At 38.1% G+C, this 14,521-nt stretch overlaps 1 protein-coding gene across 4 annotated transcripts; it reads left to right on the top strand.

The window, feature by feature from the left end:
* Positions 1-1,691: 1,691 nt before the first annotated feature.
* LOC113105756 (caprin-1-like) lies at positions 1,692-14,310 on the top strand. Of its 4 annotated transcripts, none has more exons than XM_026267029.1 (19): positions 1,693-1,855; positions 2,542-2,673; positions 3,836-3,898; positions 4,003-4,089; positions 4,319-4,557; positions 4,649-4,731; positions 5,904-6,050; positions 6,138-6,187; positions 8,026-8,106; positions 8,197-8,376; positions 8,455-8,545; positions 9,313-9,365; positions 9,460-9,570; positions 9,702-9,782; positions 10,473-10,626; positions 11,233-11,433; positions 11,539-11,648; positions 11,770-11,830; positions 13,647-14,310. In XM_026267029.1, exons 2-19 carry the CDS (start codon positions 2,542-2,544, stop codon positions 13,709-13,711), a joined length of 1,989 nt encoding a protein of 662 aa, XP_026122814.1. In that variant the 5' UTR covers positions 1,693-1,855; the 3' UTR covers positions 13,712-14,310. The 4 variants fall into 4 exon arrangements, with proteins under 4 accessions (XP_026122815.1, XP_026122814.1, XP_026122813.1 ...); XM_026267028.1 differs by having other exon boundaries at positions 9,654-9,782; positions 11,275-11,433; XM_026267027.1 differs by having other exon boundaries at positions 9,654-9,782.
* Positions 14,311-14,521: the final 211 nt, after the last annotated feature.

Here is a 14,521-nt window from a genome sequence, read left to right as displayed (position 1 = left end):
TCTCTCTATCGACCATAATATAAAATGCTGAACACCCCTGTCTTAGAATATTATCACCTGCAAAATATTAAAATGATGTGAAAATGCCATATAAAATATAGTTTTTAGATTACTTATATCTTTTTGGTTATATATAAACTCTTGTTGTCTGGGACTAACTAATTTTAAAACATATGTAATTCCTGATAGAGACCACTCGCACTAACTTTTCCTAAATCATAAAAAATATTTGCAGGCTGCAGTGTGTCAAAATTGCAGTCGAGTTTGTCTACAAATTTTATGTGCATGTTCATAGCATAAATAATGTGTTGATGTCAAAAATGACAGCAAATCCCACACACAGCTTTTCATATCTCACACAGTCTTTTTCAGTGATGAGACTGTAAAAAATGGTGAGCCAAAACCAGACCATATTGAAGAATAACAAAAACATAAATTACTGAATCATGGAAGAGACACAGAGCTGTTCAAATCCCTTGACGGGATCGTCTTTGAGCTTTATAGAGAGTGATTTATATAGCATTATAGACATTACTTTGGTAGGGCAGGATAGTTCTCTCAGTGTCAATTCATGATTCACCAAGGACAATATGATATCTAGAGATTAGTCGGTCTAAATAAGCACTCTTATGGAAAAGATGCAGACACAGACTCTCTTGAACATTTTTCAGAAAACATGTGGGACACAGAAAGAAGCTTACTAGCTCTTCTCTAAAACATCATTAATCGTGATGGTGCCAGACCCAGATATTTGGGTAAGACACAAGAACGGCCTGACGTAGCTGGGCGAATATTGGGGCTGATCAGGGATTTTGACCAATAAAGCAAAGATAATTTTTCAGAGAACACAGACATCCACATAAAAGATTCATTTCAGAAGGCCATACATGAGAGACACATGCATGTGTGCAGGCGTGCATGTTTGTGGGTGGCTACATTACTCTTGGTTGTCATTTTTCTCCAGGCTCAAAAAAAAAAGTCCCCTTTCCTGTCGTTGCAAATAAATTCCTTATTCCACAGATGAAAGTGTTCTCTTACCACTGCACTTTGCGGCGAGACTATAGCACACTAAATGGCGGAGCAACTTAAGCTTGTGGCCATCAGGCATACCGAATCAAGAAAGAGAGTACCCCTGCACATAAAGCAAGACATGATTTTCATAGACGATATCTAATATTTCAAGCCACTGAACTATATCATCTGTGAACTGATATCATAATAATATTTTTTGGGTGTTATCCTTAGACATTAAAATGATAATAATATATATTTGATATTAGTGTCTATGTGTAGGATATTGCCTTGGTGGAAAGTGTTTAACTATGACTTAAACACCAAATTGGTTATTTGTCATAGAAGCTTGTAACCATTAATGAGAAACGTTCACAGAGCTTTTGCATGAATCACTGCACAGCTTCAGTCTATGTCTGGCCTCTAGCGGAGGGAACCAAATAACACATCGTTTTGCAGCAAGGCCAAATTTTGAGGTGAAATATTTGTATAAATTTATTCCAATATATATAGGCTACGTTGTCAGATATTTATTGGGGTTTATAAATTTTTAAATAGACACTCCACCATATATATTATATATTTGCATATATATATAATATTTTAACGAAAGTCAACTTGGTTATAAATCCGTTTCAAAATGGTACCTGCCTTTGGAGATGATTTCAGGCACAAACACAGACGCCTATAAGGGTCCTTCAGCGCCTCTGCATTGTTAAGACGAAACTCGCGACGCTGCTCGAGTTGCCGGGGAGCGTCTGTTGTACTTACAGAAAATATCATCTAAAACGCTGAAATCCAACTGTATCATACAAATATATCTTTCAAAGCTTTGAAAGTAAAGGTAAGACGTTACCATCAAAAGAGTGACCAGTGTTCTGCATCCATGAAAGCCACGACGGGCTGAAGCTAGCGGCTAACGTTCACAGTCCGCTAACTTGGAAAATTTAATAGCACGCGATTGAAGTATGATTCTCTAACAGCGCTTTTGTGTGTATATGTTTACGTGTGTGTTATGTGATGGCTGATGGCTCATTTCTTCTGTTGTGCCGCTAATAGAGCTCAAGGGATGTGCTGCTGGTCAGCAGTCTGACCGTCCGGCCAAGAAAAAAGAATCGAGTCTGCTAGTTAGACCTAAAAGCTTTTTTAGATTATGCCGAGTTACGTTAAATGTGCTGCAGAAATGTCGTTCTCTTTCTGTTGTATTGTGGATGAGTGGTAATTAAAGTATATCTGAATTGACGTTTTGGGAAAATTGAGGTTCGTCCCAGGCAGATGTGGGTTTCTGAGTCTTCATTTGGGATAACTGATAGACCTTTGTTTGCTCTCTGGACCATAAAGTAAGTTTAGATTTTGACTAGTTTTAGAAAAACAAAATCTGATTGTTTCTGACCAATGTATATAGTGTATCATTGAAGATACCTTAGATTAAATATGATTTATTTCCATGCATTATGTAGGTAATTATTATTTTGTTATTGTTTTTGTCATCTGAGCAAAGTAAGTATTTTTTTGGCTTTATCTTTACAGATGCCATCAGTGACCACTGGCGAAAATGCTGTTCACTCCTCCAGTCCTGATTTGGCCGCTGCGCCATCTGAAGCCCTCAAGCAAGTCCTTGGTGTAATTGACAAGAAGGTCCGCAACATGGAAAAGAAAAAGGTAAGTCACTGCTAATGTGTAATCAATCTTGACCCTATTTACTTACTTAATACACCAGTCTTGGGAATATTGTGCACAGTTTAATACATGTAATTCTGAAGAAAAGTTTTGTTTTTATATCTCACCAGTGCTTCACTGGAAATCTTGCCAGTACTTGATCCAGTAATTAGGGCTGCACAATAAATCAAAGTTCTAATCACGATTACAATTATTGGTGCCACAATTACGTAATTGTTCAAAGTGGAAATAAATCGTTCATAGTCCTCATGTTATTGTGTGCATAAGATGCATTTTTTTCTTTGTACGTGTTATCTAAGGGGTTTTTCCCATTATTTTAGTTTAAGTATAACATTTGAGGCTTAATACTAAAGAGCACAAAGTTTTCAGTTAGTGTTTTCTGCTTATTATCATATAAAAATGTCATACAGTTGCGTCAAACAATGGTATAAACATCATTCAATGTAAATTGTGATAATTGTAATTAATAATCACAATTATAATTTCACGGGAATAATTGACAATTAAGATTTTTGTCATAATCCTGCAGCCCTACCAGTAATGTAATACAGATTAGCATAAAATCAATGAATTCTTTTGGTGATAACCGCAAATAAGGATTGATTTAATGGATATTGAGTTTATTAAATATAATTTGAGTTTTATAAAAGTGGTTATTGTCGGCCAGTTGATCACCACAATCAACTAAAGTAACTGGCTCCATTTATAGCATGAAATGGCCACGATGGATCAAGTCCCATCTCATCCATTTTTTCCCCTCATCATTAAATATCCTATTTCACTTGGATATTTATCATCTTCATTTTTCTTCTTAATACTTTGTAGTTGATGTCACATTAGAAATGGCAGTAATGCAATTAAAATTAGGGCATGGATTAATTATTATTTTTTTTTTTTTAGAGTTTTCATTGTTTTATTTTAGCGAAGTTTAATGAACGCTTCTTAAAAAAAAAAAAGGAAATGACTGATGTGTTTTAGTTTTCTATGAGTATAAGCCAGAAATAGAGTGTGAAAGTGGACTGCTCAGTGGTATAATTTGTGTCAGCTTGACATAAAGATGCTTGCATCTGATGAATTATCTGTAATTTACATTTTAATCTGCATGGCACTCCTGGCCATTAACATAAGCAAACTCTCTGTTAAGAGCAAGCTGGATGACTACCAGACAAGGAAGAACAAAGGAGAACGTCTCAACCAGGATCAGCTGGTATGTGCACTATACTCTATTCAATTCTAGTCTTTTGTGCTCACATATACAGCTCTGTTCCTTTATTTATTAAATACATATGCTTCTTTGTTTCAAATGTGTAGGAGGCTTTATCTAAAGCTCCAGAGGTGGCACACAACTTGGACTTTGCCCGTGAGTTGCAGAAGAACTTCCTGGCTTTAAATGTGGAGGTATGTGTGTGTTTGTGATTGAAGTTTACCTAACATGACCCTGTTTTGTACTTGGCACCCAGCATTAGTTTCATCTCAGCATCTATATTCACTTTTACTCCTACTAATCTAAAACTGTTAATGCAATGCAGTATTTATTTCCTCTCAAAGCGATAATGCTGTGGGACAGCACCTCGCCTCTGTTTGTTTTGCTGAGTTTATATAAAATGTTTTGATTGCTTGCATGTAGATCCAGAAAACGGTGAAAAAGGTGGCACGACGGGAGCAGCTGAAGAGGGAGGAAGTGGAGCGCAAGCGACTGAAAGCAGTGCTGGAGGTGCAATACCTGCTGGAGCAGTTGGGGGAGGAAGGCGTGAGGCAGGACCTGACTCAGTCCAGTGGGGACGCCCCCGTACTCACTGAGTCAGAGCTATCGGGCCTGGATGAGTTCTATAAGCTAATTGGGCCTGAGCGGGACTCTAGTGTAAGGTGAGGACCGTTCATTTATCCTGTTCAGTTCATTTGAGTTTGGAGATTTAGCATTTTTCAATATCTTTATCAAAATGCTTTTTGATTCCAGGTTGGCCGAGCAGTTTGAGGAAGCATCCATGCATTTGTGGGAGCTTTTGGAAGGAAGGGATAAAGCCGTGGCTGGAACCACATGTAAGGAATGTTTTCCCCCAGACTTTACAGTTAAGCCTTACAATTGGAACTGAAATATTTACTTTTTAAACCGTGATTTTATATATATATATATATATATATATATATATATATATATATATATATATATATATATATATATATATATATATATATATATATATATATATAAAAATGTCCTATACAATTAAAATTTTATACATCTAAAAAAATTTATAAATAAAAATAAATTGGATTTTTATTTTTGTGTATTTTTTTTTTTTTTTAATTTTTTTTTTTACCAATAAGAATACCAATATTATTAAACAGAACAATAACTTTTTTTCTTTTTTTTTTTACTCCAGTCATGTACATTATTAACATTTCAATTGAGTGATGTACATTTTAGGCTAGTGGGACTTGCATGACATTAAATGTCTCTGCTTTATTTTGAACAAAATCCAAAAGTGTTAAACAAAATTGAGTCGGTTGTGAACTTTTCCTCCTGAACTATTCATAGCTTGAGTGACTCTGATTTTTGGTAACGCAAGAGTGAGTTTGAGATAGTTTCATGAAAGTTAAGAACCTGTTTTTAAAGATTCTTTTGTTTTGTTTTTTGTGAGTCACTGCTTTTCGTCTTTTTTTTTTTTATCAGATTCATTTTTTAAATTGCATTTAACACTTGTCAGAACGGTTTTGAGCAATGCTGACTGTATGATCAAACCAATATTTGCTCTCCAGTGAGTCTGAATACCAATTGGTCCATCCCTTGCTTGGCCTCTCTATGAATAGTGGCACATGCCATGGCTTTTGAAAACTGTGCTCTGTCTCAGCCCCATGAGGGGCAGCAATGCTTGGTGCTGACTTGTGACCCACGTCAGCAGCTGGGCAGGCAGCCAGTGGTCTACACAAAGCCTCTCTGCTGGAGGTTTTAATGATGGACAGGGCCTGTCTGCGTAGTCCTACAGAGAGGATGGGAATCATGATAGGATCAAATTTTGCAGACTCAGCCAATGAGACCTTGTTTGCTGATATTGTTGTAGTTTTTGTTGGCTAAATTGAAGTTACCTGCAGTGAAGAAAAATGCATTTTGAGTCCAGATGATGTGGTTCTAATCTGCCAACAGACTAACTGGGGCTTGCTAAACTTTGACCCCTTAAGTTAACCTGTTTTTTTTTGTGTGTCTTGAACAGACAAAGCCCTTAAGGAAAGCTTGGACAAGATGCTGCTAAGTGGGTACTTTGATCGTGCTCAAACATATGAGAATGGAGTGTGTGAAGAGGAAACAGGAGCCGCAGCAGCAGAGTCATCAGAGAGCGAGGAACGCCCTGCTGAGCCAGGTAAAAACAAAGACATCAAATTTCAGAGCAAAGAAATGCTTCCTCCCACAGCTGACTGCTCACATCACTGTTCTTGTCTTTTCACAGAGGGAACCACTCAAGAATACACAGAAACTATTGAGGTTGAAGCGACAGAGGTGTGAATTTATATTACCACACTTTAGGGATTTTCACACTTATAAACGTTAATTCTGAGTCATTCTATACACCAGGTAAAGGAATCCTGGGTTATCTTTATAGGCCGTAAAAAAGACAGACTACGTGTCTCCTATTCCTTCCACTAAAGAAAAGTGAAGTCAAATCATCTCAGAATTGCGGCTGCCATCTTGAGTAAATTGTGTCATTTGGAGCCTGAGTCTGCGCAGTAGAGATGCATTTGGAGCCCGATTCGGTGCAGTAGAGTCCTGAGGTGAAGCCACAGTATCATCGACTCTCACCCTCACTCCCTCAGACCCAGTCAATCATAATGACCCACAGTGCTTTTATAGAATCAAATTACTTGCTAAAATCAAACTTATCACAATAATGAACAATTTAACCTATATCAGCGTGATGATAACTACCTTAAATTAGCAAAATCATTTTTCTGAAAAATGTATTGGAAGCATAATTATTTATTTTGTCTCAAGTCCCATTCATTTACATGGAGAGGGCGGGGTTTATGACCTGTACTGCATCCAGCCACCAGGGGGCGATCAAAGAGCCCAAAGTTTCACTTTTCAGGATGTGAGGCACACCCAAGGGGGCAGGGTTTCATATTTTTTTGAAGCACCCCTGGGCGCCGCCATTGGCTAGCGGACCCCCACCTGCTGTTAGCATTCCATTGACTCCCATTCATTTTGGCGTCACTTTGACAGCGAATAACTTTACATCTGAGGCGTTTAAAGACTCCATTTGTCCATTAATTATTTCTAAAGGAACACGAAAATGTGTAAAAGGCTCCATTACCTTGTATCTTACATTATGGTCCTGTAGAAGCAGTTTTTGTAGAAAAAATAAATAAATAGGCTAACGATTGCATAACCAGCAACTCTGTCACACATTAGAGAAATTACCGTATGGAGAGGAGGAGAAGCTTGCAGACCATCTTTTACTGTCTATGAGGCAATCGGAGGGACGTGGAGGCATAAAGTCAAGGACGATAATTAATCAGAATACTTACCAAAATTGCTCCTGTTCACGCTCTCCTTATCTGCAAGATTCAGTGGGTGATTCAGATTTCTCTTGGCACAGCGATTAGAAGACTTACAGGTTGCTCACGTGACATCTACGTCATCCAGCTCAGTTTGAGTCTGCACAGTACGCCCGACCCCCAGGAAGCACGTGCTTCCAATTGACCCCATTTTTCTCCGTTGAATCCAATGGGGTCGCTGTGTCCATTTCTTTTACTGTCTATGGGCAAACCTGGCTATCTTGCTTCGTTTTGTTTTTACACCGCAATTTTTATTGCCTTAAGTTTAGCCGATTCATCAAACTTTTATTTTGACAGCGCATGGGGCTTTCATTTTGACAGAGCTGAGAATGCTAGTGTCTGCTGCCAAGCATCTAGCTGAAACATTCTTACACAAGTTTGGCAAAAGCTATGCTAACAATGCTTGCGAGCTGGGTTTCATAACCATAGGTAAAAAGCAGTGCTAACCCGAATTACAAGTGTGAAACATTCCTCTACCTAGTGTTTAAAAATAGTTTTTAACCGATGTTACGCACAGTGTGAAAAGCCCTGTATTATGTACATGCTTTAAAAATAAATAGTGTGTGATATAACTTTGTTTGTTTGCTGTTTTTTATTGTATTTGCTATACTTGTATTGTTTTATTGTTTTTGCAATGAAAACAGACCAAGAATCTGACATAGCATTAAATAGATATACATGATTTATGTAAATCCTTATTTTGTGGAAAGCAAGAAAACATTCTCCAAGCTACACAACTGCAGTCATATGTTCTTAATGACCAACACTTATTTATTCTTCTAGTTTGTAAACAGACAGTTCATTCCAGAAACCACCTACAGCAGCGAAAAAGAACAAGGAGCAGAGTGGAACACAAGTTCTCAGGTATAGTAGACCTGATTCGTCAAAGAAAGCATCAGAATTGTTAGCAACTTTCGGCCAAATGGTGTTTACACTGATCATTGCTTTTTTTAGGCAGTAAGTGCCCTCCAGCAACCACAGCAGCCACCTTCAGCCATGAGCCCGGCTCTGGTCAGCTCAGAACCACACACACTGAACGCCGTCCTCCCACCCCCTGCAAGCGATCCCGTGGTCCGAAAGCAGGCAGTCCAAGATCTCATGGCTCAAATGCAGGGTACCTTCAACTTCATGCAGGTAAACTGCAGAATTTAGAATTCATAATACTTCAAGGGTTGCAGTGGTCTTTTCTAACTCCTATGTAATGTGACACAGGACTCCATGCTGGAGTTTGAGGGTCCGCCTCTAGATCCTGCTATCGTGTCTGCGCAGCCCATGAAACCTGTGCAGATGGGCTGTCCACCAGGTTGGTAAAATTCTTATATATTCGCCCTTATGGTGTCTCACATTGGAAGGGCTTGATTTTATTTTAAAAAAAATTTTTTTTTCACTTATGCATAATAACACACTAAACCTTACCTTAAACATAAAGTACATGTAATTAATATTACTCAGTACTTAAATGTACAATTAGACTGCAACAAGGACACTTTAAGTGTAACCGCATTTATTAATATTTGGAATTAGTCTTAGTTTTTATATCATAGTTTAGGTTGTTGATATTTTTGGGCTTTTGGTACTTTTTTAAAGCAATTTTAGTACTTCCATCTTGTTTCAGCTAGGCTGTCTGCACAATACATTTTTAAAAACAAGTTTTAAGGTCTATTTGCTCTCCCAAATGATCGGGTGGTGTGGCCCGATTGAAGGCAAAATAAATCCTCTATTGTGTGTGGTGTCATTACGATTATTTAACTGTTCCCAATCGAGTCAGTGTCTCGAACTCAAATTATAAAATATCAAACATGTTAGCAGAAACTTGGCAGCAACCAAAGCAGAGTACTGAGATAGAACACAACCCATGGCTAAAAATCATTGAAACTGTCATGTCTATGGTATCCCATGGTTTTAAAATTGAAAATCGATTGAAAATCGTCTGGTGTGTGGCCAGCATGTTAGAATTTAGGAGTAACTATCGTTTTTTTTTTTTTTTTTCTCTATGTATACTACTACATTTCCTGCCAGTAGAATCCTAAAATGTTACGCTTTCAATGTTTTTTTTTTTTGCTCACACAGAATCTCGACTACCCCAACACAATGTTCTTTCTGTGCAGCCTGAACCCACGCAAGTACGTACAATTAGCAGAAACATGCTTTTAAGTGGTTTCTGTCTGAAACGGCATTACTGAAATGGCTTTCATAAATCTCTCCTTGGCCTTCCAGGTCCCGATGGTCTCCGCTCAAAAGGAGACCTACTCCTCCACACCCCCTCCCTATCAGCCCCCTCACAACTCTGAACCCCGACCACAGACAGACTCCATTGACCCCCTGCAGGTAATGACGAACACCGCAGCCGTTACGCAGTTGTGTGTACACTTTGGCTTAGATATGTGAGTGATGTAGGATATACACCCTAGGTCTCCATGCCCCTGTCGTCTGAACAGACCCCCACCCCTTCCTCTCAGCCCCAGGTGTTTCAGCCTGTCTCCAAACCCCTTCACAGTGGCATCAACGTTAACGCAGCTCCATTCCAGTCCATGCAAGCGGTAGGCCTCAACCTGTCTACCCCACCCTCTCCAAACTCACCCCCTCAGAGTTTGTCTCTCCATTCTGCTTCTGTTTGGTTTTTCATGTTGTGTAAGGGGCCGTTCACAAAGAACACACTTTTGCATTACATTACACGTTGGTTTTCTCTGTAAACAAGTGTCTGACACGTTTGATTGTTCTGCTCATGTCTTGCAGCTTTTGCAGTTGTCTCACACGTGATGCATTGTTCTAAAAAAAAAAATCTGTAAAAAAAAATACAACTTTAAACCTTAGGCTTATTTCTTTCCACTGCCCCACATCTAGTGTTTTTACATGCCAGAACGCATTCTGCGTGAATGGCCCTTGACAGGCTTGTTTTGTTTTTTTTAAGGATGTGAAACTTTTGAGTTTATCGTGTTCAAGCCTGTTGTATATCATTTGTGGATGAGGTGTTACTGTCAGTCAGTGAACATTCGAAAAATGTTTTCTGAAGTATGTTTAGTAAAGCATCGACTAGTGCACCAAAACAGTCTTTGAATTTTTATCTTAGTATAAAATCTATTGGTCTATCCTTTATCTCCTTTTAAATGTCTAATCATTTATTTACCATATTTTTTTCAAACCTGTTTGTGCCATGAAAACAGCCTTAGAGGCTGGCATGTGGCATGATACGACCAAATATAGATGAACTGTTTTCTCTCCTCCACTAGGTATTCAATATGAATGCTCCAGTTCCTCCAACCAATGAGATGGACTCTCAAAAGATTTCCAGTCAGTATCAGGGTAGCTACGGTCAAGGCTTCAGTGCACAAGGCACGCTTCCAGCTGAGCAGCAGGAAATGCCTCAAGAAGCCCTCCAGTCAGGTAAAAGAATGGCTGCTACATTCATGCCATTTAATAGTTTTAAAGGGATACACCACCCCAAAATGAAAATGTTGTCAATCACTTTACCCCAATGTTGTTCCAGACCCGTAAAAACTTTTTTCCTCATCGGAACACAAAAGATATTTTGGATGAAAACCAGGAGGCTTGTGAATGTCCCATAGACTGCCAAGTAAAATATACTGTTAAAGTCCAGAAAAGTATGAAAAGCATCGTCAGAAAAGTCCATCTGCCATCAGTGGTTCAACCGTAACGTTATGAAGCGGTGACAATACTTTTTGTATGCGAAGAAAACAAAAATAACGATTTAATTCAACAATTTGCTTCCTTTGTGTCTCTCCATATCAGCGTAGCACCATTTGAGAACATGAGCTGTACACAGGCAGCTTACAAGGATGCGCATTTTTCTTTCAAATCAAAGCATAAATATACGTCAAATTTATCCTTGAGGCATTGCTGACACAGAAGAGTAAGCTGCCTGTATTCTCCAAAATTCATGACAAACTTCATTTTGGGGTGGAGTATCCCTTTAAAAGTGTAAACTATTATAACTAATTGGTTCATAAAAAAATGCTTGTTTCTTTGTAGTTGGCCCTTTCCATGCTCAAGACCAAGGTATTCCATCTGCAGGGGGACACCAGGCTGCATCTCAGCAGCCCTCGGGGCAGGGCACAGGGTTTGGGCGACCAGGACAGTCCTTTTACAGCAACAGAGCAATGCCACGAGGTGGACCCAGAAATCCCAGAGGGGCTTTGAACGGCTACCGTGGACAATCAAATGGATTTAGAGGTGAGAAAGGACAGGCTAGTCTGAAATTCAATGTAAAATAAAAATAGGGTGAAATCACACCCTTATGTTTATTTATTTTTTTATTTTATTTTTTTAACCATTTAGGTGGATACGATGGATCGTACCGTGCTCCATTCCCCAACACTTCAAACACCGGATACGGTCAAACTCAGTTCAGCACTCCGCGAGATTATTCCAACAACACCTACCAACGGGTAACTTCAAGAAAACAAACACCATGCAGATTTGTGGAGACTTGAGAAGTCATGTATGCGTTACCATAATAGAGTATGTTTTAAAGTCCTGTGTTTTTTCTTTTTTTTCTTTTTTTTTCAGGATGGATATCAGCAAAGCTTCAAGCGAGGAGCTACCCAGGGACCTCGAGGTTGCTCTCGAGGTAATGCTCAAGCGATGCGATCCTAAAATCTTTGGGAAGACTTGTTTCTTTTTGGCCACTTTGAACATTCAGTTATTGAGAATGGTTCCCCCAGCCTATATTTTTACTCCTATCAGTGGTTTTGTTTTGATGTTTTTTTTTATTTTTTATTTTTTTTGGCTTATTGATTAAAGTAAGCCTGCTTTGATAGTTTTAATATACTAATGTGTTTTACAGAGACACAATGGAGAGCTGAAACTGTCAGTGTTGTGATTTTTCAGCCAGTTCGTTTAAAACAAATATTCCTGTAAACTTGAAAGATTTTCATTAATTTATTTTTATTATAAAATAAAATGCAAAAAGATAACGGCCACTGTTGGTTTCAAACCATAGGAGTGTTTTTGATATTTTGTTGGCCTGACCCTCCCCACTTCCCATACTTGGTCTTTGCCTGTGTAAAGGGTACTGAAGGCATTAATTGTTTGTTTTTGTTGTTTTTTTTTTTTTTTTTTTGTTTGTTTGTTTTTTTTTTTCACCCCATTTCATTTAAAGAGGTTTTTTTTTCAGCTGTCCTGCCCTTTGTATGCTCATGTCACTCCTTGAGAGAATGTTTCAATAAAAATGTGTTGCATTACCTGCTTGTCTGCTGCTGCTTTCTTTTTGCTCTCCATGCTCGAATCCTCTCACCTGTCCTGTGACCCTTTGTCTATTAAAGTGTTGGAGGTTGACTTTGTTTCCTTTAGTCTTCTCAAGGGGAGGCAGGTGATTGGTCCGCTTATCGGTCCGTTTTTCTCTGCTGTTTGCTTTTCTGCCTCTTGCGTCATGTACTATATCCTGCTTTCAAACAAGATTAAGAGTTTCCTTCAATTGGGTGCGAAGCATTGATGCAACAAAATGGCCCTAAGGTTGCTCCATGATCTACGATGCTGTTCCAAATCAATCCATAGCCAATGCACTGCTTTTCCTGCTTCTCTCAAGCCAAAAAATAGCAAAAAATTAACAAAAAATGTCTGTCATGCCAAACCTGTATTTATTACCAGATTGACACTGCTTTATGTACAATTGAAGTCAGCTTTGACCATGATAAAAATACAAAGTTTATTATAAAATTTGTATAAACTTTTTTACTGTCACTTTTGATTCTTACTGGTTTCATACACTTTTACTGTATAAAAACGAGTTGCAAGAACATCTGGCAAAATATTTCCTTTTGTTGTCAGAAAAAAAGTTATGGGTTTGGAATAATGTGAGGGTGATTGTGGCAAATTGCCGTGGCAAAAAAATACATTTATATATATTTTGGGGTAGAATATGCTTTTAAATAATCTATTGTGACATGGACATTAGAAGCTATTATGTAGGTTTTACATAATTTAAGGAAAGCTATAAAAATAAATCTGATACTCTGTCATGTGATTATTTCAGAGAGTCCTGTTGAGAATACTTATGTTGCTACTGACGTTAGCTTTAATTGCTGCTTAAAATTGTTGAATTTAATTTAATTTGCAGTCCAAATTGATCTCCATAATGTCATTTCACTTTTTCATAGTTAAGAACAGCCAGACTGCTACACGTTTCACTACAGACCAACTGTGACCGTATTTAAATGCTATAAATATATATGAAGCTGATCTGATGTTGTAGTTTAGGGATTGATGGTTTGCATTTAACATTTGTGGTTTTTAGATACATAATGTACATACGTCATGAGTGTTTTATGAAAACAATACCATTTGAAAAGTGTGGAAAGAGCTCTATGTTATTGGCCCTAAAACATCATGGAATGTGTCCAGACTATTTAACTCCACATTGATTTTCTGATGTATTTGGCTTTCAGGACGAGGGGGATTGTATCGGTCCAGCAGAGGAATGGGTCCCATGGCTGCCCAACAGATCAGCTAAACCCAGTCCTTTAGCCATTATCAGCACTGTTCCACCCTTTTATCTGCTCCACCCGTTTGGACTCTCAAACACGAGCCATGCCACTCCAGACCATGTAGTTAGATGACCGCATCTTAGCAAGTAAGGACAAAACCAATGGATTTGGGAAAAACACTGTATCAATGAGACGATAGCACTCCCAGTACTGTAATTGCTCAGAGCTCTCAAAGCTTTCTCTCAATCATATGCTATTGCACAGCCTTTACACAGTTGAGACAGAACACGTGCCTTTGATTATGGGTGTCTGGATTTTAATTGAGCTTGGTGGAATGACGACTTGGTAGCTGGAAACAGCCGCTAGATCATTAATGTGAAGTACACCGTATACCAAAGGCACTTAGTTTTTGGCCAAACGAACTGTTAAGTGAATGTGAAAAATTTACTTGTACTTACTGTATTGTAACATGATTTTTCTCTTTTTTTTTTTTTTTTTGGCTCAGCCAAATGGTTTACAGGAAATGCATTGTACTGTATGTGGCTGAATGACTGCTTCATTGTATTTCTTCCAATCAATGTTGATTAGAATTAATGCTAACTAATAAATGATTTTTGAAGGACAAGACACTTTAAAAGTTATTCATACACATTAGGTATGATATGAGAGCAGAGAGGATCTTTTTTGAAGCCATAATGGCCTTTGCACATTTAATATCTTAAACTCTTAAAGCACACTTGTGCATTTAATATCTTAAAGCACAGTTGCTGCAGCACAGGGTTTTTTTTTCTCAATGTTTTGTGACTGGTTAAGTATAACAGGAAACTTGTGAAGCT

This window comes from Carassius auratus, chromosome 7 (genome assembly GCF_003368295.1).
Source record: "Carassius auratus strain Wakin chromosome 7, ASM336829v1, whole genome shotgun sequence".
NCBI lineage: Eukaryota > Metazoa > Chordata > Actinopteri > Cypriniformes > Cyprinidae > Carassius > Carassius auratus.
Note: the sequence above shows the minus strand (reverse complement) of the source record. Positions and strands in the feature narration are given on the sequence as shown.

Coding starts and splice junctions, on each gene's coding strand:
- LOC113105756 (XM_026267027.1), top strand. CDS start 2,542: ATGCCATCAGTGACCACTGGCGAAAATGCTGTTCACTCCTCCAGTCCT. Junction 3,899..4,002: donor GTCTCAACCAGGATCAGCTG/GTATGTGCACTA, acceptor TCAAATGTGTAG/GAGGCTTTATCTAAAGCTCC. Junction 9,366..9,459: donor TGCAGCCTGAACCCACGCAA/GTACGTACAATT, acceptor TTGGCCTTCCAG/GTCCCGATGGTCTCCGCTCA.